Consider the following 25,221-nt stretch of genomic DNA (forward strand, 5'->3'; position numbering starts at 1 on the left):
CATGAATAGATATATTATTTCAAAGTTCAAATGCAAATTTGGTAAACAAATGGTAGTAGAAACGTGACAGCTTTTAAAAGAACTTACTCAGTGGTTTAATCAAATATGGCTCAAATAAGATATCATTCAAAATGTTAAAAGAAAAAAACAAATAAACATTAAATGAGTGACAGCTGCTGTTTAAAGCTGAAGATTTGCTGAATACTTTGTCTTCTTAATATTCATTCCTCTTTTTAAAGCTCCATTCTCAAATTGAAATGAAATTGCATATTTATCCAATTTTAAAGTTGTTTTTTGTAGATCCCTTATTTTTATTAGTTGTAAATTATTTTTATAATTAATCTTTTTTTTGCCCATTACAATTTCAAATAATGAGTAACTGTCATTTAGTCTGTTTATTTTTATTTTATTCATGTATTAATTCCTGTTTTTATTGTACACTTTGTTATTAATTAATGAAATGCTTATGCATTGTGGTCCCCCATACCTAGCAGATGAATCAGATGCTTCTCAGATTAAAACGCTGGAGCACACAGATTATTTTTGACCTAAATACATAGTAGGTGATTAGATAACCATATTCTTATTATTAATTTAGAAAGCGAGCAAATATTCACATATTTTAATGCAACCTTATTTTAACACTGTGGGTGGATGTCTGTTTGTCTCCAAAAAATCAGTTTGGTACAATAGGCTATATTTTTCATACAGATAATCCACATAAATTGCATATTCCTTTACAGCCAAGCAAGGTTAGCAAAGAGTTGGATGCAAGTTTTTCCAATCAGATGTTTTATTACTTAGATCAATAGGCGGAAGTGGGCACGTGTTCTCTGTGACTTGACTGCGCGTCTCTGCTGCGTTCAGAGCGCGTCCACATCCAGTCGGACTGGGGTAAAGTGTGGAGGCAGACAGTGAGTGTCTCCTCTCCCCTCAACATTAAAAAAACAGATTGACCTTGTTTCTGATCTTAGAGGACTGATTCTTCAATGAACAAGCGATTCAACCACCAGCCTTTGGATGAAGTTGGAGTTTTCTTCTTGCAAATCAAACACAATGTGACCATGTTGAGTCAGTGACTGTTTTCGCCTTGTCGGATTTCGGAGTACCTTAATTGATCCAGGGGAAGAGGGACTTAAGAATGGGCAAACTTCAGTCTAAACATGGTAAGAGATGCTTCAGTTAAAAGCAGTGGATTAGAACATTTGAAAGTATTTCGATTATAAAAACACAAACTAACGATGAATTGTCTGTTTTGCATCCTCGCGTCTGGTGACTGGATCCAAAGCGTGTAAGCGCAGAGAAAACCCCGAAGGTGAGGGGAGATCACTCTGCATGATTAGGATTAATGAATGATGATAATGTAATATAAAGCAAAAGTTGATCTCGTGAATATGACCTGCTGATTTATGGGTGTTGTTTTCCTTCATGTCTCAGGAGACAGTTTTGTTGTGAACGCCTTCCTCCGGAGAGGGATGGAAGAATGTGAGAGGTACAGCGCGACGGATCACAAGCTGAAGAACATGCAGGTATCCATCCATCCGGATTTCACATTTATTCCCTTCTTCCTCTTGGGCATGACGAGCCCAGCAACAAAACCAGCCTGTTGTAGTGATCTGTCTTGATGAAAATGAAATGAAAAGGCATTTTTTAATTAGACTATTGAGCATTGCCAAAAATTGATGCAGTAAAAATCAAAGAAGCTCTGATGTTTATTTTGGCAAAGAGGATTGTTAAAAGTGGTTCTGTCAAAATGATGAATTAGTGACTCGTAGAAATAATTCTTGCATTCACTCTTGCTATGCTGTATGAGCATTATTCCTCTTAATAACAAATTCATTGTTTAAAAAAGTGTGCCAGGTGTGTTTTGGCATTTGCTGATGGGATGAGTCTGTCACTGTCAGGCACTTCAAAGTTGTCTGAATGAGGCTGTGACGTCCCCTCCTCCTGTAAGATGAGATGAGAGCTTCTCCAAAGCAGTGCTGATGTCTTTGCAAAGTTGTAGCGTGTTGTTCTTTCTGTCATGTCTGGCTGTGACACAACAGTGCAGCAGTTATTCCCCTGCCAGCATCATTGGATGGGTTATGACAGCCATGAGCCCCATGTGTGAAGCGGCTTGGCAAGGCGGCACAAACACACACACATACACACACATACACACACATACACACACACATACACATACACACACAGACTGGATGGAAAGGTAGTCGTTTCTCAGACTGAGGGATATAAAGTTTGCTCTTGTGGCTGCTGGCATCATGACTCAGGGCTGTGTCTTTTTCCTCAATGCCTCCCATTCTAGTGCTACTCCCAGTGGGCAGCCCTCTGTGGCATAACATTACATCACTTCAATTAGCGTGTCGTTTTGAGGGGTACGAGTGTCCTGAGCTCTCAGACAGAGAACTGCGCAATGTTCAAATAGAGGTACTGACAATCTGTACTGTGGGTGGTTGTAATACTGGAAGAGTTATGGATTATATCAGGACTATAAACCGCCCACTCGTGGCAAATTAAAAGAGGACTTTACTCAGCTTCAGAGGAGTTGGAGTTCACACTCCCCTGAAGGGAAACCACCAAAGGCATAAGCTTGGCACTTATTAGTAGGTGGGCCCCACCCTCACTTCTATCAAAGTCATGCCCCTGATTTATTTATCTTGTGTCATTAGTTGGTTACATTAGAGGCTTGTTCACAGACCAAACCTGAATAATCTTCAGCATTTAACTCACCAGCTTTTTACTTTTCATGTTTCCTTTTAAACTTATGGGACTGATTGAGCAAAATAAGTCAGACAGAAGAAAACGCAATTGCATCTGTTACTGCTTGTATGTGTGTTGGTGGTAAAATATTGCTAAGTAAGTGCTTTTTCATGCATTTGTCTTTGGTCTTGTAGTCTTCTTGTTGACGTGTCATTCAGTGTATTATAGCTAGTCAAGTACTGATTATAGTACTATTATAGTATTATAGTCTAGTTATATTATAGTTCTTTATTCACTTCACCTGAATCTTTAAAAGATGAAAGCAATTACTGATGTATTTTGTATTAGTGAAAAAAATTAAAGATGTTACTATAAACCCAATTAAGATTTCTACATCACTTATTTATAGTTTTTTTGATCAAAGCAGTAATAATATGTTGCCCAAGGCATGATGTAAAATAAACCAATTTGGGCTGCAACAAATGATTATGTCCAGTGCCAGGTTTTTTCTCAATTTATTCAACAATCAAATTATTACACGTACATTACATAAAATTAAGCTGTTAATGATAACAAATGACATGTGAGTGCCTGCTTATACAGTGACTCTATTCATGCTGTTTGAAATGTGCCTACAGGATACTTACGTTATTGTAAAGACACATGAGGTCCATGGCGATGTTTTTCACGCTGTACAGCTTCACATCTAACTGACAGACTTTCAGCACAGAGAGAATTGATCTCCGCTGTAAAGACAGCAACAGCATTCCCTCGTTTGATCCTGCATATCGTTAATTCATTCTTTGCAAGGATTGGATTACGATGTCACTTTTCCAAATATAATTATTGGATTATGGGTTCTTAGATATCTGGGGTTTAGACCATAATTAAACAAGTCAAAGAGGAAGAAAGTATTATATAATGTCTTGTTTTTTTAAAGGATTTGAAGTTGCTTACAAGGGTTTTTGGATCAATTTCAGCCACATTTACTACACAGGGTGTGTTTCTCCATATGAGTGGCCCTCACCAGATCATTTCACTGTTGAGCTACGGGGACAGTCACAATTATGATTTTATATAGGAGGAGATTGACCAAACACACTGTTTGGCTTTGACCATCCCCCTCCTCATTGTCAAATGGGGGAGTAGGATTCCTGAGCTGTCTGGCTGCGACTTCAAAGCACAGAGCTGAGAGTTATAAAAGGGCTCTGATATCAGTGGAGCCTCCGAACCCTCACCCCTCTATCCCCCCTGCCCTGTGCTGGGGGATGGGTTAAGGGATGGACTACTACCAGGGGAAAAAACAAAACAAGCGCTAATGTAGCTCGTGCCAAACATCAGTGTGTGTAAACCAGTGAATGTCTTCAGTAAAGCAGTCATTTTTATCCAAAGATCAAAGGATATAAAGACCTATTTAAATATTGATTTCACTGCAAACCGTGATTCAAGATTGCTGCTGGCAGGTCGCAACCCTATAGTTTTTCTTTTTAATTGTGTTGAGTGAACAAATAAAGAGGGAGTGATTCAGCAAGGTGTCTTGAATCATCCTGGTAAGAGTTATCAAGATTTTGACGCTTCATTGCAGGTGTTCAAGACAAGTTTTACCTGTCTACGCACCTGGTGTAGTGTGAGAATATTATTAGGTCCAAGATCAACATCGCAAAAATGAATATGTACCTGACTGAATATGTAATATACAGGAGGGCAGTGCGTCCCAACCCTGTACATATCCAGAGCAGTGTGTTCATTAGTGGAAGAGCTCTGTGAAGGTTCACTGTGTTTCACCTCTGGAAACATCAACATATCAACAGTCCAGACACACACACACATACAACCACAGTGCTTCATTTTGGAGCTTCAAACAGACATGCTTGGATGCCCAAATAATGACAGGTTAATTCAGCCTTTCAGCACCATCTTTTGTCTCAAAACTTCCCACAGACTTGGCTTGTGAGGAGGGAGTGTGTCAACATTTTAAATTCCACAACAAAGAGCTTTATTATTCCACTTTGAAAGGTTAATAATATCACACTTGAAGTAAAAAAGGCTCGGTTAGGGATTCAGTTGGATGTAATGATGTGCCAAAAGCTCAGAGACGCAAATTTATTTTGACTTACGGAGAGTTACATAGTACTCGCCCCTCTATAATAAATTAGGTTTAAGAGCATAGTTCCAAAGCAGCTCACTAAACTAATTGTAAGCTAATGTTTTTTTAACATTCATTTGGAATCTGTGAATAAGACTTTCCCCTTATATAAAAATCCTCATTTGGCGATCCTGCTCAAAATGGATGTTTTGTTTGGACAATTTCGCTGCTGGGCATTCGGGTATATCTTCTAGTTCATTTTGAGTTAGCAGTATTTGATTTGGATCTGTGGCAGGGATATCTGTGTAATCTTGAGACTGTTGCCTTAAATGACATTTTATTTTTCAGTTATACGCAAAGCTACAAGTTTAAAACTGAGGTCATTCTTTTTAGTTTTCTTACTCTGCAGACTGAGAAACAGCATTGCGGCTCCTGATCCTTGATTGAAGAAATATTCTTGTCAGCAACCTCTCATGACTTTTCACTTCCGCCGCCTCGATCACGACCACACTTTTTTTTTTTAAAAAAGCCCTTCTATGTTGCAGCGCTACCAGGAGTGATCCACAGAGGAGACAAAAAGGTGTGCTCATGTATGTATTGCTTTTGAAGGGACTTGAAGGCATTTGGAGAGTTTGTTTTTTTCCACCCCTTCTCTCTCTTTTTTTGAAATTGGCTTCACAAGAAGGCGAGCTGTGAGCCTTCATCTCTGAATGAAAAGCATGTGGCTGGCATCCAGAACAGCGGGGTCTTTCAGCACGGCCCCGGCAGACATCTGTTCCTGGTTTGTACAGCAAAATCCTGGAGCAGGGCGAGGGGCTGTGGTGGGAAGGGGGTGCGAGGGTGGCGGGGAAGAGGACAGAGAAGGAGTGGGGGTTTAAGGGTGTTTTTTTTTCTCTCTCTCTCTTGGGGGAGATATTTGAGGGGTTTTAAAGGTAGTGGGGGAAGGGGAGTAATAGGGAGCCTCATCCGCCTTGACCACTGCATTGTTCTGGGAGGCAGGAGCTGACCATTGATCTTACCAATATTAACTTGTAACAGTTCTTAAACGTGCTCTCCTGGGACTTTTTTTAACTCCATATTTGTCCCCATTTTTCCGCAACAAATATTCACCTCTCTGTATCATCACCTGGTCCGCTCTGACACTCGTCACAAGTGCGAGATGCTTGCTTTAGCCTTTTATTTCATGTTCTCGGGTGTTCAAGTGTGTATCACCGCATGGATTCACCTGTGACTCAGAGCTAGAGCCTCTCTCTAACTCTGTCTGTGAATGACTGACTGAGAGGGAAAGGGTGGTTTGTGTAGCCTATGCCTCACAGAAAAAGACATTAGAATACTGCAGGCAGATGAAATGTTTATTTTTTCTAAGGATATTTATACTGTCTGAAGTACTTTGAAGCAGTTTGCTCACTTTCACCCTAATTCCCCTGTGAGCAGCTCCCATGAGGGGAGCAAGACTTCTCTCTGGCCATCAGGAGGAATCAAAGAGCTGTCACACACTGGTTTACAGACCTTTGGCCGAGACCAGGGCCGCTTTAACCTTCTATGGGGCCACTGGGCAAAAAATGAGCTATGGACTCCTATTTAAGCCCTCACCACCCTTGATTTTTGGGTCATAACTAGATTTTTACACACAGGCCCCTCTACCAGTTTGCGCCTAAAGATATGGTGATGCTGTAGCCAACTTGAATCCATCACTATTTTGGTTTTATTTGCACTTGAGTGGTACACTTTACTTATCAGATTATAGACTATAATTATAATACTACAGACTAATTACCACAAAGGCAACCTTTAAAGGGCTTTTAAAGATATTTTAGACATTTTAGATATTTTGCGTACTCACTTTAATGCCGGGCCTTAGATAAGAGTAGTAATACTGCTCTCAGTGTTTTGGGGTGGCGGGATGGGCTGGGTTCTGTAATTATCACGTTCTTTAATTACAATATTACAAAACATTTAGACCAGATCAAACAAACTGCAATTTTATAAGTCGTCCCATTTAATTTTATTTCCCAGTGATCCACTCGGAACAATTTTTGTACCAAGTCATGCTAGTTTTTCACCACTGTTGCCAGATTAAAATTGGGTACGTTTAAAAAAACACAGGTATTTTGACCTGAATATCAGACATTTAGGGTCAACATCTGTTAGTCTTTTGGGTGGATTAGATTAATAAATACTGTTGTTGGCTTTTTACTTGTGAAGCTTTTATTGCATTTACTGTAATGTACTGACTGTCGTCAGCTCGAATAATGTTTTCTTCACTTCACGTGTCTCTCCTCTGCTCTACTCTGTGTGTGCGGAGGAACTGAGCCCACCACAGAGTAGAGGAGAGAAGAGAAACTAGCAAGACTGTAAATGACAGCAAAATGCAGCGGAGACTTTCACACTGGGCTGAAATGAAATTACTGCATATACTTTGGTAAATAACATAAATGAAATATTTAGTTTCTTTCGGGGGGGGGGGGGGGGGGTTTGCCAGGTGATGACTTGCTGGAGTCCTCACAATGCAACAAACAGAAAGTAATTTCAACTGGCCAAAAAGTCGTCTGGCACATAACCCTCCCACATTACCACAACTTGTCCTTTTTACATTTAATTTTGCGTATGGATTAAACAAGAGATACGTCTTAATTAGTGGACTTTAGAGTTGCTGGGAGGCAGCAGATTTTGTTTAAATTTTTGTCAGTGTCATTTTAGCATCCTAACACACAAATGGTATTGATCTTCCCCTCATCTAACTCTTACCAAGAAAGTAAATAAGTAAATTTCTTACAACTCTTCCATTAACATATATGTATTGTGATGTTAATATAAGCATGTAAGTACCATAAGTCTGGCTATATTTGGCCAAGAGTGTTATACAACAGCTATATCAGCCATGAGACACAAACGAGCATTAACAGGCTTTTGGGGTTTAATTAGACGGTGTGACAAGTTTTCATATATCTATAAATATATACTCTATATATAACGGTTTTTCATCTACATAAATGCCACGCAGTTGGTTATACTTGATGACACAACTGTTAATTTATATTTATGCTTTAGCTCAAAGGAGAATTTAATATATTTCAGCTTCACTTCCTTCATTATTGGAGCTGTTATCTGTAGACATATGGATTGCAGCTCTGCCGCCTTTGGAGTTCTCTCAGTCCCATTATTGCTGCTTTGAAGTCACTTACGTCTTGTCACTGCTTTTCATGATATTTATGAGATATCTGTTTCCGTACTTCAGAGAGATCAGTGTATCTTCACTGGGCCAAGCTGCAGCAAGTCATCACACACGCAGTCATATGTGAATATCTTGACTTCCTGAATGGAGCCCATCCCAGGTTTTCAGTGACACTACATGACCTAGACGTACGTGGTCACTGATGACAGCAGGGAGACCTCACTTCCCCTGCACGGTTAGCGCAGCAGTGTGTGTGCTGGTGGCTGTTTGGGGCAGCCCCTCCGAGGGTTAACACTGGTCCGTGTCTTTGCTCTCACTCGCTGCCAGGGGAAAGAAAATACCTGAAGCTGGAGCCCAGTGCTTAGCGCTGACATTTTTGGCAAAGGCTGCTGGATCCAAGTCTGTGTTTGATCTTGTGCTTCTCCCAGCCAAGTACAACACCGGGAGACTCAAAGGTTATTACATTTTAGTGTGTAAGGTATGTTTCCACATAAACCCCTGTTCCCCCTTAGAAAGCTTTAGCTCTTTTCCAAGTGGACTTCATTTCGCAAGCCTTAGAGCAGCCAGGGGAATATTATATTTTTTCAGTTATGGTTGTTGGTGGTGTTATTATATGCTGTCATTATAGCCATTGTTAATTGAATACATTGTTTTCATGTACATCCTCAGTCAGTCAGGCATGTGATGAGCTCAGCGACGACACAGGAAGCTCCAGACTCCATGTAAAAGTTATCATAAGAGACACTGTAAAGCTATTTTTGTTCAACATTTAGTTGTTTCAAATATTTGCAGATTGAGATGGAGAGTTGAGAGTTTTTGCTTGTTTGCTTAATGAGGACAGGGGATTCCTCTTTTGGACATGAATTTGTTATTGTATGAATTAGAGCAGTGGAAACTTGAGATTGTCTCCAAAAAGGTCAGATGTTGACCTGACATATATACCACAGTGCAAGCACTGGGTAAACTGAATAGCAGTGTGCAGCACAATACTCTGTTAGTCATAAATCCTAGACACAAATGCCTTTATTTTTGTTGCTTGTATGAGAAACAACACACATTGGAACAGAGACAGAAACAGAGATTGAATTGGGAAAACAAACAGTAATGCCGGAGTAAAAATAATCTTACAATTTATGTAAAGTTCAACTTTGTATTTTTGAGCTACTCGTCAATGCTGTTCATATTGTGATGCAATGTCCATCTAGCTTTGGCTCTTCAGTAGGTTACGCTCATGTTCTGTGTTGTTTTTGTATAAAAAGCCTTCAGAGTCACCCCTGAATGCTTAGAAACTTCATCCTTGCTCCACATTCCTGAACCTGACGCCCTGCTAGTTTTGAGGCTTGAGAGTGAAACACCACACACAAACGCTGGCTTCCTGTATGCTAAAAAAAAAAAAGCCCAGTGGATGGCACCCAGAGCAGCTAGCATTGTTACACATTGTTGTGTTGCTGCCCTGCTCTGTGTTATTTCAAGTATTCATTTAGTATAAATCTCACAGTTGAGTTGGGTCTTAGACCTATAGGTTACACTTCAGGTGTCTCCTGTGAGATCAAGAAGACTTGCCATGAGTTCTAACCACCTTGCCATGATGTTTATTCTATACAGAGAGTCAATACATTTAGTTCATTTTAGGTTAAAGGTGACCTTTGAAAAAAAGATGGAATTTATAGCAGCAGTCTGTTCATAGGTGAACAGACTTTACACCGAATCTGTCCTCCATTTTCATACACAGCCATAAGATTTATCAAACACACCCAAACCCAGACCCCCGAGGAGTTAGGCATCTCTCTCTCTCTGCTCTAAGCTGCGCCTCCCCCCTCTTGGGGACCCCAAGCCTGCACATGTGTAGGTATCGCTATTACTCAGCTCATAAAACGCCACAGTCCCATCTGAAAGTGGTTAGCTGTTGAAACACACTAGCAGCTTCAAAGCTTGGAATCGGGCTCTGCAGACAGCACAGGCCTGGCCCTCCTGCACATCACATTCTCACTCTCCGATGGAGAACGGTTGCAAACTTGCTTTTGTTACACAAACCTGTTCCCGTCATCAAAACCCTCAATGGGTCGCCGTTAAAAGGAAGTGGTTTATTTTTGTCACGGGTGGTAATTTTTCTGGGGAATATAATTTAAAAACAAATGACAGCAGAATGATTCTTCTAAAATATTCTGAAGAAAGAAGAATTCAGCAGTTCTCATGTGCTACGTTGATGTATTTATACAGCCAAACACCTTTTGTGCTCTTTCTATATGTGACAGAAAGAGAGGGAGAGGATAAAACAGTGCTGAAAGAGGCCACTGTTCTCATTTCCTCTGAAGGCAGCCTTCTTTTCTTCCCCCACCCATTTCTTTCCTGAGCCCATCCACTTCAAAAGCTGACCTGGCCCTGTGTGCCATGTAACATGTTTACCTAAAGGCTCATTTCAAATAAACAGCAGTTCTCCTTAAGATGCATTCCCCCCTCAGTAAGGGCCTTTCAGAGACACCATCTGCTCAAAGGAGAAGTTCCACAAAACACACTCTTCTAAATCTGGATTTTATTTCATGATATTGCTGTGTAGAGAAAAAAAACCCTCAGCTCACAATAAACAAAAATGTGTTTTACAAATTTGAATATATAAGTATAAAAAATATACATATGTTAAGAAAAAACTCTGTTTTATAACTTATTGGTAACTGAAATTTTTAGGTAGAAGACTCACCTATAAATGAACACGGCAAAGCTCTAAATAGTAACTCAGCAAGGTCTCTCACTATAACCAGCACCTACTTCTTCGTGTTGATAGGGGACCGACTGATCCTATCACTTCAAGAATGCCAGTGTATCAGAATATCTGAACTTTTAGCCCCAACGTCATGTGCTCAGCCTTGACAGCTACTCTATCCCAGTAGCACCTGATTATCTCATAGCTTTTAAGGCATTATTGCACATCAGCACCTTCTGTTTTTTGAAGCATAAATCCACTTTCAAGGATCTTTATCAAACTTGAAGTGTCACACTTGGTGCTTTTAAGTGGGCTACTTCCAGACTTCGCTGTGCGCTACACAACAAGGCTCCATCAGGCTTGTAGCTTTACACCCAAGATAAGATAAGAGTATATGAGCAGCTAAGCTAAACTAACTTTAAGTGCAGCCATGTAGTTGGTTTCCAGTAATTATGGCTGTGAAAGCAGCAGCTCTCTGTGCACTCTGCTGCAAAAGCTGAGCTGGAGAAGGAGGTGGAGCTGAGCTGAGCTGCCCTCTGCACCATAGCCTTTTGATCTCTGCTTGTGCCATGGATGAATTACGTTCCAGAATTTCACACTGGGGAACAGTGTTTCAGACACACACAGCAAGTCAGTCAGGTCACTAAAGTGCACACATGGCAGCTTCGGTCCAAAAGGGAAGAAGCACAGATGTTACTGTCTAGTCGACAGTGGCCTCAAAAGCTCCACTTGATGTAATTCTGTGATGTGTGACAGTAAAGGTAAAAATTATAATGCACAGTTTGTAATAGGAGTCTTGGAAATTCCTGTCTTGTAACTACGATTTCAAAAGAAATTCATCATACACATTCCCTCATATCCTCTCTTTTTTTCGACCAGTAATTTTCTTTGAGAATAATTCAACAGAAATATGGATGAGCTTTGCATGATTTTTGGTGCATCAGTAATTGGCCCATGTGCTGCTTTTTCTACATTTCATCTGTTCATCTTCAGTTTTCAACTTTGTCCCCCTTTTTTCATGGGAAGTTGCATCTCATATGCCAAAGCATTACAGCCACCAGTCCCCTTGGCAATGGTCCATTTTACATATCCAGGCTTCCCACATCGTCTGAAGATTGTAGAGTCTCCTATGCTTCCTGTGCCCAGCAGGAGTGTATTTTAGGAATCCTCAGGAAAACACTTGGTGTTGACCCTCAGATGACCCCCTGTCCAGTTCCAGGCCTGTGAGGAACTTCACAGCTTGGAATTAAGCCTGTTCTTGCAGTGTCAAGAATTCTCCTGGTCTTTGAGACAGGCAATCCCCACCGGCTGCAGGAGACAGCAGTGCTGGACAGCAAGAGATAGTTACACAACAAGCTAAAGAAAGACAAGAGATAAAAGAGTTGCAACAATTTTGTTTTTTTGCATGTCAAATTTAATGACATCTAATATTAAAAAAAATTAATAACTTTGCAGCACTCTGCAAAGCCAAGATACTTTTATCCAAACTATGCTGGCAGGATGGCCTGAAATATTTCATAGCAAGAAGAAACAGTACCAATTATGCAAAAAAGTGGTGTCTGCTGGGACCTGAGGTTTGGCAAGTGTGTGAGAATTGTTAAGTTATAGCAGATGAGTTATTAGAGGCTCTGCCTGTCTACCTTGGTTATTTGTTGCATCCTGCTGCACTGAACTCTGTGTTTTGGCTCTCTCTGCCCGGCAAGACTGATTCCCCCTGAGGGCTGAATGCAATAATAGTACAGTACAACAGCCGTCCGTCTCTGCTTGCCCAATATGCCTCCCAGATGGATGTGTTGAGAGTTCATGCTACATTACTTGCTGATTGGTCACGGCTGCATAAGCTCCTCTTATCATGGGCAGTCATATGGATCTGTATTTCTCTGTGTAAGTTACCCATAGGGAGCAGTAACTAGTGGACTACAGAGCTGTGGTTTTGACCCTGAACCTGTGCTTATCCTGATGGAAGACATGTTCAGGAAACCATCAGGCAACTCATCCACCAACAAGCCGCAAGCCTTTAACAGCAGGAGTGCAAAAAGTCTTTGTGGATTCGATAGATAGCATCATTCAAGTGTGTACTCTGCATGTAAAGAGTTTGGGCAGTGTTGCTGCTCTTCCACACTGGCGTGCAGCTGTCCTTCCCAACATGGTTTGTTTACATTTCTCAGTCACCCACAGGAGCTCTGTAACGCCTGTAGCTCCACCAGCCTCCAACCGCAGAGCCTCGCCCCTATGAACTGCCAGGCCCGGTTTTCAAAGTTGTGACTTAAATCCCTAGCAGCTTAACAAAACGAACAGTGAAAACAGCAGTGCTGGTGGTTATCTTGCAGGTGAGAGCAATTATTTCTGACATCTCAATACTAGACAGACAGCTGGGAACCTGACACTTACTACAGCACAAAAAAAGCACCCTTGCAGGTGAGAGTGATTGTGTTGAATTGGTTTTCACACAGCAGACGTTGCCAAAGCGGAAAGGTGATTACAAAGCCTTGATGACTGGATCTGACAGACAACCGGTTTGAAGACTTGATTTCAACGGAAAAAAAAACAACCTGGCAACATGACCAGCTGATCAGTTTCAAATACAGCTCAGCTGGACAGTCATGGAGAGTATCTACATGACCACGTGAAAGGTGGAGTCGCCTTGGACCGTAATAGGATTGGTGTCCAAAACCACCTCACCCACAACCTGGCATTCTGAGATTCTCTGTGTTGTTTAAAGGGCCTGTGGAATGTGGAACAAATCCCCTCAGCTTTATCAGCCTGGGCGCACTCCCCATTGGCCGATCTTAAGAGCCAGGGGCCTGCGCGGGAGCTTACAGAATTTCATATGGAGGCCAGAAACAGAGGAACATCCTGTTTGAGTCTAACCGCCTGTCCCACACTGGCTTTGATATGCCGTCACTCTGTGCACTCGCTGTGCACTCACCATGCACTCGCCTCTGTCTTGTTTGTCAGGGTGTGTGCGCGTGCTCAAAATATGTTCCTCTGTGTGTCTCCTGTCTAGTTTCTGTGTACTTTTTTTTCATGACATCTGGTGCTGCAACATAGTTTATTTTAGAGCTACAGAGATGAATGCATCCATTTTCTTTCAATTTACCAATTAAAAGAAAATGAATGAATGAATGTTTAGTCTTTTATCATGTGAAAATGCAGCTTCCAGTTCCAGCTTCTTAAATGTGAACATTTTCTGATTTTCCTCTCCTTCTCCTGTATTACCGGGGAATTATTATCTTTGGATTGTTCATAGGACAAAAAAAGTTCACTTTGGGCACTAGGAAAGTGTGACAGGTGTTTTTAATTTTTTTCTTACACTTTAAACACTAAAAACCTTCAGCAATACACTGAAAATATCAATAGATGATTCAACGATAAAACAATTGTTAGTTGTAACCTTGCTAAATTAAGTTGTTTTAGTTCTTAGGATCTAACATGTTACAGTTCTTATCATAAGACCTTGAGGCCGGAGACTCGATTGCTGTGAGACAGTATTCACTTGAGATGGCACCCTCAAGACTTGACTGAAAACGTGCAAGAAAAAACATTAGTCGTGAGTTTTTACCTGGTAAACTCCCATAACAAAATAAAATAGAATAAAAAGAAGTGATAGCTTCTGGCTGTTTTTTTTTTAAACATATTTTTATTAAACTTTTTGCAAAGCAGTTGTGGCAAGGACAATACAAAACATGGCACTAGCAAAAGTGCACCAAATACAGAGCTTCTGACTGTTAAGAGAAACTATTTTACTACACTTTTGTTTGAGCAGATCATTGGTCATATTTGAGTGCGTAACACATGGCATTGGTCATATAAAAGTCCATGCTATTACATCACCAGGCCCTGTTACTGATGAATTAAAGCAACATGCTCTCTGTGGCGCAGTGTGTGGCACCAGATTTCTAACCTGACTTCAGTTTTTGATGTTTCAGCTATAGTTGACTGTCACAGTCCAATATATTTCTTTTTCATTTAATTGATCAAATACATTTTGGATTGTGTGATGAACTACTATGTTTATGATTTAACACATTTGCATAACCCAAGAGTGTGATTCCAGTTACTGGTATGAATCACATGGTTTCCAAGTCCCACCAGTAGCTGCCTATGCGACAGCTGAGAGGAGGGCACTCCATTACATCAGACTCCTATGAAAGCCTACTTTAATGAAGGCCAGCTGATTACAGCACCAGTGACAGATGCAGGGTGGTCCGCCAGTGATGCTAATCTTTGTTTATGCCATCCAGCAGGTCATAATCAAAGTGAGAGGAGGATCAGTATTCGGGTGAGGAGGGGACAGGAGGGGTGTGAAGAGTTTAGGAGATAGTCTCTCCTGATTGAAGGGGAGCGGTGACTTTCAGTGGTTTAGGTGCTGTTCTTACATAGACAGGCAAGCATGCTCATCTCTCCCCACAGCTGTTGTTATACTAGGACCGAAGAGGCTTCACCCTGGTGATACATGTCCTGCCAAGGGAGAGGTTTTGCCTCCTGTTTGACCTCAGAGAGAGCCCCACTACCCTGAAAGAGCCATATCTGGGCCATCTTGGCCACATGGGACCAGTCCAAATGACAGGATGGCATTCTGCTCTGATCTCATTGCCATTCATAGAAAGACATGTCATGGCACACTGATACGTAGATAAAATACCCAAATTGGTGGAGCAAATGTTAACTGTATAGTGATGACAAGAATTGGAAAACTAAAGGATAGGTTCACAGTCTTACAAGTTGTGTCAATGAACACTGACATGTTTTTCTTGCTGTACTTCTTAATTCAGTTTGTACTCACCATTAAGAGATCCCTTAATAATGTAAATGACGGTGAATAGAAGAGAAAATATATTTAAAAGTTTATATGAAGGTAATATGAGCCATCATTCAGCCATCCAATTTAGTTGAATCAGGTGGATATCCTCAAAAGTTTGTCTTCTAGTGCCAAATTCTATCTCTTTGTTAATATACTTCCACTGCAGCTGAACAGGAAAATGCTCTCCGTTCGAGACACAAAGAGGGAACATTTCAATAAAAAAGACTGTAACTGGAAGATCTCCACTTTATTTCATAAACTCAGATGGATGAAGCCTTATATTAGCTCCACATAAACTTTTTATTGCATTTCTGCTCAAAACGAAGACTATGGATTTTGTCCCCCATCACTTACACTGTCAGTACCTTTGGAGTGGATCTTATCTCTCTGTTTCAATGTTCATTTGGGCACCTGACTATGGTCTTGAAAAAATGTGAACCTGTCCTTTAATGTTATGACTTTTGAGGCTGAACAAACCTGCACATGGTTATAAACTGAATCATAAAATCACATCACATGCTTGTAGTTTGTGTTTATACTGTGATCATGATGATTATTTGGCAGGCTAACTCAAATGTGGCAGAATACACATCACTGTTTATTTTACTATTGCTCCTCAATACTAGCTGAGGCCAGTCTGCTCTGTTGAGTCTGAGCACCATAATTACCCTGACTTGGACTGAAAGCTGAGGCATGATGAACCAGAGAAGGAGAGAGTGCTCACTTCTCAGCCATCATCATATTTTTCTTTTACTGTCTTGCAAGAGAAGAGACAGAAATTGTGCAACTGGCCTTCTCTTCTCTCTTTAGCTCCTCATATTTTCAGTCACAGCCCCTTCCCCCTATCCACCCCTCATCTCCCTCTTTTTTTCACTGCCTCTCTTCAGTATAACTGCTCACATCTGGTTTTGAGTCAAGGCCAGGTTGGTTTCTTCTGGAATGGAGGGCTTTTATTTCTCAATGGCCCCACTCCCTCTCCAGTTTCATTCTGTGGTTCAAGAGTATGCAGTTTGTTTACGAAGCGGTGTTCCTTTCTTAATATTGATGCTACTCAATCCTCATTTCCATCATTGGGGAACCCCCCAATCATCCCCAATTAATGGCCAGTGGGAGTGGGAATGCTGGTTGGCTGGCGGTCATCAAGGGTTTCCTGTGGCGCCCCCCGAAGTGTCAGTTCCAGGTGACTTTGTATTTCTAGAAACTGTGTACATCCTGGAGAACTCCCGCTTTTAGCTGCTCAGTCTTTGTCTCCAAAAGCATTTTCTTCATCAAGTTTAGGAAATAACTGAGATTTCTGGTCGTGTTTAAACAAAGAAGCAGCACCTACTGAACTGTAAAAATGTTTTCTATACTAATTACAACTTTATGTAAAAAATAAGCAATCTGAAGCATTTTAAGAAAACCACAAAGCTTCAAAATTATACGAGGAAGCTTCCAGACAGTATCCTGTTTTTGTACTGCTTCCAGCATATGTTTGTACTCGGATACGCATCCAGACATCTGATCACGTTGCCATATTTCATACCGCGAGGCCAGGGGAACTGTGTAAACAATCTTCATGTTAGCCTTCCCTGTTTTTGAAGATGCAATTTTTCAAAAATCACTTGTGCTTCGTACACTTTAAAGAATGGACTAAAAGAAGTGTGTGTGTGCTTATATTTAGGGGGTGAGCTAGAGGGGGATGTGAGAACAAAGATGTGCAGTGTTTTCCAGCGGGAGGATGGGTGGTAGGCAAGCACAGAGAGAGAGAGAGAGACTGCTGGGGGATGTCTGATGTCACCTGGTAGGGAGCTATGAAAGCTTCCCCTGGTTACCCTATCCCACATAAAAGTCTGGCAGTAGGCTGGAGCTTTAGGGAAGCTTGGCAGAAGTGCTGCATTAAACAGGAACAAACATCACACACCTCTCTGTCTGTCTCCTATGTTAAGGTGTCTGGAAGACAGAACCTGTTTAAATGGAGCACTGTTTTTTAAGACAACATAGATCTAATCATCTCTTATCATTCCTGTTCAAGCCTCTGTCCCACATGTGCGGTTTGTCATCTGTCTTCCCCCACATTTAATATTACACTGCATAGATGTGTAAATCATGGGTTTCAGGTGTATGCCACTGGTGGAAAACAAGAAACACTTTGCTCCAAAGCGCTAACACGCTTGTGTTACAGAGCCATTTGTGATCTGATAGTGAAAGAATGAGAGCAGCTAGATGCCAAAGCAAAGCAGTTAATTACACATGTGGTGGGCAGATTTGAGCCCGACACTGTGGGCGATGTGGATAGAAATGCCATGTGTTTAGACGTTAAACTGCAGACTGTGGTCAGACCCAGCCTGCTCTCTCATTAGCTCCCCCAATGGATGTAATGAGTGTGGAGGTGGTGGGGTGCTGGCATTTCTAGGAGAAGCCATGTGTTCAACACGAGCCCTGCTGGTTCTCTCCTTGTGCTCGCAGCAAGACATCTCCAGATATCTGAATTTTAATTAGAGCCGAGATTCACTTTTGGCAGTTGGTTGATTAATTTGTTTCATTACATTTAAAGCTGAATCCTGTCTTTCATTTAGAGGTGTGTATACCTTGCTCTGTGCACTCGTGGGAATGAGGATGAGAAGAATCAATGGTTCTCTTTGATGTTCCTCTGAGCCTCACAACAGTGTGTCTGTGTGAACTCGCTCTTCCTTACATATTGCCCTTCATTAAGGGACTGCGGTACAAAGAAGGGGAGATAAAAGCATCCAGTGCAGAAAGGAAACAACAACTTGGCTGCAGAAAACCACGAAAGATATAAAGTGTGTTTTTGTGTATGGATGCACTGGTTTAGTTTTTTAGTGTGTGTATATGGTGATTAAAGACTGCTGCTTGTTTTGGGGCCCAGGCTGTTGTACCAGTTATCTCCACCTCTCCCAGAAGCCTTACAGAGTCAGTAAAAACCAACCTCCACCTCTCCCACTGAGCTTCCAGGGACTCGAGTAAGCAATAGATAGGCCCTATCTCCTCTTTAACAAGCCGCATCCTCCTCTGCTTCTACTCTTATCTGCTTCTCTCCTTTCCCATCTTTGTTCCTCTTATCTTCCCATCCCTCCTTCTCCCCTTTGTGCCCTCTTTCCTCTCTGCTCTTCTCTTTCTTCTTTTTTCCTCCTGCTTACTTCCTGCTCCTCTCCTGTTCCTATCTCCCTCCCCTACTCTTACCAAGACCCAACTCCCCATTCTCTTGCTGTTTTCTCTCAATGTCTCCGGTGGCCAATTTGCAGGGGGGTGTCCAAGCCTTGACCCTGAGACTCAAGCGGCTCCCCCTTCAGCGCTGAAGGTCAGGGCCAGATTACAGGCTGGAGGTATCATCCTCTGAAGTGAAGAATAATCACGGGGCTCCGAGATTGTTAAATAGAACCACAGGCCCTGGCGCTGTCATTACTCTGAGAGAGGGAGAGGAAGGGGAGGGGAGAGGGGGCTCGTTCACCTAAACGCATGCAGATGTTCCGACTCTCTGAGCCTCGGCTCTGTTGAAGGTACATGGAGTTCTTTTGTTTTCTAGCATCTATCTGTTTTTTATTTGTCTCGTTTCAGTGGGCCTCCTTGATTCAATCTGGTGAGATTTTAGTTCAAAGTGTGTGCGGAGCAGCTTAGAGGACTGAGAATGACGTAAATAAGATGAATCATTTGTTGTTTAAATACTTGTGGTTTAGGGCCTGTGCTGCACTTAATTTTCATTGTTTCCACAATCCAATTGTAATTAAAGAATGTGTGTGTGTGTGTGTGTGTGTGTGTGTGTGTGTGTGTGTGTGTGTGTGTGTGTGTGTGTGTGTGTGTGTGATCTGTTTTATGCATGATATAGATTATTCACATGACAGCAGAGCTATTTTCCTCCCTCTCTGCACCCTTCCACCCTTTTGTCCTGTTTCAGTTTTATGGCCATGGAATTGTGTATTTAATCAATCCCATCCTATCTGCATGGAAACTTCCATCTGGCAATTATTCTCCATTCAAAATAAATACACACATGTTGCTGAGAGCTCATTGTGAGGCTTGTTTTACATAAATCAAACGTTTCAGAGTTGAATTTTCGCCGGGAAATACAACAAAACTTTTTCCTAAACTCTGGTCTTGTTCCATTAAACTCTCCTCACTGGGTTTCATGTCAAGCCGGATGAGAATAAACAGGTTGGCTAAGAGAAACCTCAGAGGATGAAGTGCATTATGGGTTTTTTGATGGATGCGAGGGTCTGTTTGAAGGGCTCGGAAGGAATCTTGAAAGCTTGGCTGTGGCTGCACTCGCCGTGTCCCAGACAGTGAAACACAATAAGCGTGCAGATGTTCAAAGTGTTTGGCCGCACTGGAGCCTCCAGCCCTCTCTCTCTCATCTGAGTAGGAAATGCTTTAGCTGGAACTGTTTGTTTTCTCTGTGTCTGTGGTCTGAACTGTAGATTCACTTACATCTCTGACCCCCCCCCCCCCTTTTCTTGTCCCAGGAGTTTCCAAATTGTGAGCTGAAGGAAGGACAATTTTCAGACCAACACTGTCCCCTAGAGGGTAAGCTAAAAAGGATGTCTTTTCACTCATTGACAAGCTTTGAGCTGAATGAATTCTTGAATACTTTATGCTGTAAAAAAACATGTCTAATGTTGTAGGATTGTTGAACCATTAGTATGTATGATTCTATTAATAAAACAAGCTGAAGACCCATGTGACGTAACTGTATGCATGTATATTATTTCACAACACTTCTATGTCCAATTGAATTCAGGTTGAATTTACAAGATCATCTTTAATTGGATGTTTTAATGGTGCAAAATTGCAATGCAGTCTTTCTGATTTGATATTAGGCTTTCATTAGTGCATACCAAGCTCCATGGACCAGAGAAAGCACTGTGCTGACCAGCAATATTAGGGGCCAAATTCAGAAATGTACGCCACATTATACCCTTATATAACTGTAAATCTGTAAAGAGCATAGCACCTTAACATCACAGATGATTTGGAGATTACTCTTTCACCCGCACATAGGTGGTGCTAGAGAAAGATGCCTAAATGCACAAGCTTCAAGGGCACAAATGTACAAAAAGAGGCATGAATGTAATGTCATATTTAGTTACCTTACCCCTCAACAAAGGCACATTAGCATTTAAGTAAGGTTTATTAGCGTGTGACTTAATATTTTCTGCAAATTCTTCTGGAAGAATCAGTGTTTTGTGTTTAACTGTAATCTGTGTTGATGTGTTGACAGTGGTTCTTCCTCCAGAGAAGGCTGAAGGCTGTGAAAGCTACTTGCAGTACCTGCACTCAGAGGACGGAGAGCGAGAGATACTCAGAGATGCCACCAAAGCTCCAGGGAAGAAACGCATCAGTCTGGATGTAAGACTTCACAATTATAGTACAACTCAGTTCCTAATCATGCCGATTCTGCGGGGAGGTGCCTGTTCACCCTATATTGGCATTTCTTCTTCTGTTTCTCCTTCTTTCTCCAGGAAATGTATAGCTCGGGCAGACTGGGCATCTAAATTGCCAAAAATTATTTATGCAGGTTTGCCTGGTTGTCAAATTGCTTACATTTTTTAGGTCAGGAAAAGGTCTCCCTCTCCCAAGTAATTTTCCTCAAATATTGAAAAGAGTGTTGACACTGTTTTGCGTTTCATTGAGTGAAAATTATTTAAACATTGGTTCGAAAATAAATGCATGGTGGGTAACCATGCCTTCACCCTGTGCACAGAACATCTGTCTGTATGTTGACACTGCTCCAGACCATATCCTGATTGAATTTAGGGACCAATAAATAGAATAAATAGATTGTAATGTTGAGACTTGCATGTTTTAAAGAACTGCTCAGATCTACCCTTTGGTGATCACTCCTGGTTATGTGAGCTGAGGAGATATTATAGAACCATAAAGGGCTGCTTCTCTCCCTAGGGTCTCCTCCCCTGTAAATGTACACTGCTGTTCACACAGTGTCAGCTCTCCACTGTGCCTGCAGCAGGGCCTGTATTCCAGATGTTTATTTTTTCAATTATGGCTATGTTACTAGATACATCTGAATCAAAGTTACTGCCAAAAAGTTGTAAGTGAGAATAGTGGTTGTGCTCATTTTTCCTGGAAAAAAGTAGAAAGACAAGGTCATAGGGGTAAGGTTTGCTACCCTGACTCTATTCTCTGTGTTACTCCACACAAGGTAAAAGAAGCTGAAAAGTGATCTTTTTACATGTTGAAAACCAAAATTGGTGGTCGAGTGGTTAGAGCGCATTCCATATAATCGCAGCATCCCTAGGTTGAATCCAGCCAGGGACCTATACTGCAGGTCATTCCCCTCTCTCTCTTCCTATTTCCTGTCAGCCTCTCTGCCATACTGTCTGAATAAAGGCATAAAAAAGCCCCAAAATAAAATCTTTCAAAAAATAAAAATATAAAGTTTCAGCTGGCTCGCTGGCTCACTGCCCTGCTATTTTTCTCTCAGGATGTATGAATTTATTTTTTAAAAACTTCCCACGACAACCTTTATTTGTTGATCTTGTTTTTCTTCGGAAAACCATCTTCAAAGTTATCTGCAAATAACACTGACACAAGGTTTGATTTGAATCGAGATGAGACAGGATGGTGTCATAAATCTCTCTTATTAACCACGGGTTCTCATGCAAAATTAAGAAAAGCAACCCTCACCCCCTCTTGAAAAATGTTTATGAACCATAAAGAAGACAACAGCTGTGATGACTGAATTTGATACAATTCTGCCCCCTGCTGTCCTAAAGGCTGCAGTGTTCGTGCTTTGGAGAAATGGCTCATGCAGTAATTGGCAAAAAGATGTACAAAGACACCTCCCACTTTATTGTTAATGTGTTTCAACTGTGATATTATAGATTTTCAGTACATGTTTGTATGCACAGGACTTGGAGTGTGATGTATCTGTGGAGGACGACAACCGTCAGGAGTGGATCTTCACGCTTTACGACTTTGACAACAGTGGGAAAGTGACGAAAGAGGTGTGTGTGTGTTAAATATCTTTCCTTTCCGTGTAGTGTGCTTCTTTAGTCTTAACATACCATTTCTTCTCAATAAAGCTTTTGTCTTGTGTATGTCATCATGTCAACCCTTGAGCCATCCTACACTACAAGCTGTGTTTTTCCTATTATTACAGGACATGTCCAGTCTGATGCACACCATCTACGATGTGGTGGATGCCTCTGTGAATCATTCCTGTCACAATAAGAGCAAAACTCTGCGTGTGAAACTGACTGTCACCCCAGAGCCCAAGTGCCACAGAAGAGATACAGGGACAGGTAAAAAATAAAAATAAAAACTGGTATTTTACAACAGATTTAATCTATGATCCCCATATGCTGGGAGCCAATAACTGTTACTTGTAGATCTACAGATGTAGTGGATTGTTTTGGGTATGGTTCCAGATTTCCTCCTTGCTCTTGGAGTCTTTTTAGTCTGTGGTGCAGTTTAAAGTGGTAATGAACAAGCTCTTTTTGTCTTAGCAGCGTTTTTTGTGTTAAGCAGCTACCTCCTGTATGGATGTCACTAAACACTTTTTCCTCTTCCTGTCTTTAGATCGCTGTCACCAAGAGGAGGGCCGATCAGCTGACAAGCGGCTGTCGTCCTACATCAGGTCAGTACACACAAAATGTGTACTTAGAGGCTGGCCTCTGTACATTGTAATGATGTAAAAAAAAACAGATAATGAAAGTATTCTCATTCTTTTTTGTTTTAATTTGTAGCAACAAAGGGCAGAACAATGAGGCGACAGCCACTGAGGGTCAGCATTACTGTGTGGATGAAAACACAGAGAGGAGGAATCATTACCTGGACCTGGCTGGTATAGAGAACTACACTTCCAGATTTGAAGGTAAGCTACATAAAATTCACAGATATTTTAAAATGGTAAGTTGAAAGTTGAGTGTGGGGATGTTGAGCAGAAACTTCAGTAATTCTAAGAAGGAAATTTGTTGTTCATCATATTCACCAGAGTCTCTGATACATCCTATAGGGACCACCCCTGCCACCCCACCCCAGGAGGCTCACAGCCGAAGCTGCCAGAGCCGCTCCCGCTCCCAGGAACCAGAGCCCCAAGTTGTTCACCAGCGCCGCTCACAGATCATCAGTGATAGCTACAACCCTACAGAGTCTCGAAGCAAGGGCACACAGTTCCTCAAATCCCCCAAAGGAACCTACAAGGGAGGAGGAGGGAACAATGGAGGCAGTGGAGGTGGCAAATCTGCTAAATGTCACGGTTACCACCTTCCCCTGCAAACCATGCTGCATGGAGGTCAGGATGTGTACCACATGCCACACCAAGCCCAGCCCTCCAGTCACCACCAGCACCCTTTGCAATACAGTCACAGCAAACGCCTTAGGGCCAAAGCCCGAGAGGCAATGTCCCCGTCCAAAACCCCGCTTTCCCCTCAATCCCACCCACAGCAACAACCCCCTGTGCCGTCTGTACTGCCAACCCTGGAGAGAGAGCAGTTATCCGGCCCACCAGGGAGCCCGGGGTTTGTGGTTCCTGTGGTCCAGCGCCATGAGCACCACCATCACCACGAACACCACCACCACCACCACTACCACCATTACCACCAGACATGACCACCTTCAGTGTGCAGTGACTGAAACTGTACAGGACCAACCACAACACACACCACACCAGTCTGAAGGACTTAACGTCATCCCATAGGAGTGTCTCACACTCTGTCCAGGATCTGTTTACTCTCCTCTTGAAAGCTACACAGATATATCCTGAGATTAGATGTACTGAGGAATCCTGTAGTGTGACGGCAGATGATATTGGACTGGAAGGATGTTTTTTCTGAAGTTATTGTGTAATAACAAAAGATGTGTGGCACAGTTTTGAAGTTTATTGTAGATTTCCTGCTGGGACTGCTTGCGATCGTCACCCATTTTTTCAGTAAGGGTACAGATACCAAAAAGCGACAGACCTCTTGACGCTGTTGGTTGAAGTCCCTGGAAGCTATTTGTCAGAATAGGTGTGCTGTTCTGTGTGAGACCTTTCCAAAACATGGATCTCAGGTGTAAAGGTGCTGCTGCTCTCAAGCTTTTCACTGAGGCTTCTTCGTCTGGGAGGCCCTCTGTGGACTGAGGGGTTTCCTGTTTGGGGGAGGGGAGGGGGGGTATGAAATCACCACTGCCAGTTTTAATGCAAAAATATCTCGCTATATGTATAAAAAAATCTATATATGTAAACACATTTTACTGTATAATTATTATACTGTATATGCATATTTCATCATGGATATAATTATGCATATATGTATTTTGTCTTTTATATATTTTAATAAACGTTATATAGTTCATTCATATTTTCAGCATAGTTTGTTTATTAGGGCCCAAGCACTTCACAGTGCGAAGGCCCTATTGTATCTGTAGGAAAAGTTCTGTGTTTTTTTCCTCCAAAACAAATGCATTTTTGGTGGCCTAAACATGCAGGAAAACTCATGCAAATTTGCACCTGTGTCAGACCTGGTGAAAAATTTGATATCTTCCCAGATATGGGTGTGGCAAAATGGCTCTGTGGCGTCCCCTAGGACACCCTAAAAATGTGAATTTCTTCTGTCCAGATTGACGTAGGAGACCGAAATTTGGTATGCAAATGTTTCAGTTCCAGATCAGATGCACAAAAAAGTTGCGACACACACCGTCCGTACAACAAGAAGTCAGCCATTTTGATTCAAAGTTGCAATTTTGGCGCTATATTTGCCATTTCCTCGTACTTTAACAAACTCCAAGATATTTGACCCCACTGACTTGCAATTCAGTCT

The 25,221-nt window shown here is 41.7% G+C and overlaps 1 protein-coding gene across 1 annotated transcript; it reads left to right on the forward strand.

Annotated features, from left to right (window-relative positions):
• The first annotated feature begins 1,141 nt into the window (after positions 1–1,141).
• nkd2b (NKD inhibitor of WNT signaling pathway 2b) lies at positions 1,142–24,660 on the forward strand. Its single transcript, XM_053327005.1, has 10 exons — positions 1,142–1,166; positions 1,289–1,315; positions 1,438–1,529; positions 19,927–19,987; positions 20,682–20,809; positions 22,330–22,425; positions 22,581–22,722; positions 23,000–23,057; positions 23,167–23,294; positions 23,436–24,660. Exons 1-10 carry the CDS (start codon positions 1,142–1,144, stop codon positions 24,029–24,031), a joined length of 1,353 nt encoding a protein of 450 aa, XP_053182980.1. The 3' UTR covers positions 24,032–24,660.
• Positions 24,661–25,221: the final 561 nt, after the last annotated feature.

Source organism: Scomber japonicus, chromosome 10 (genome assembly GCF_027409825.1).
Source record: "Scomber japonicus isolate fScoJap1 chromosome 10, fScoJap1.pri, whole genome shotgun sequence".
In the NCBI taxonomy this organism is placed as follows: Eukaryota; Metazoa; Chordata; class Actinopteri; order Scombriformes; family Scombridae; genus Scomber; species Scomber japonicus.

Excerpts from the sequence above, each read along its gene's own strand:
- nkd2b (XM_053327005.1), top strand. The coding sequence starts at position 1,142 with ATGGGCAAACTTCAGTCTAAACATG. Across the intron at positions 1,167-1,288 it reads CAAACTTCAGTCTAAACATG|CGTGTAAGCGCAGAGAAAAC; the intron begins GTAAGAGATGCT and ends CTGGATCCAAAG. Across the intron at positions 23,295-23,435 it reads CTACACTTCCAGATTTGAAG|GGACCACCCCTGCCACCCCA; the intron begins GTAAGCTACATA and ends TACATCCTATAG.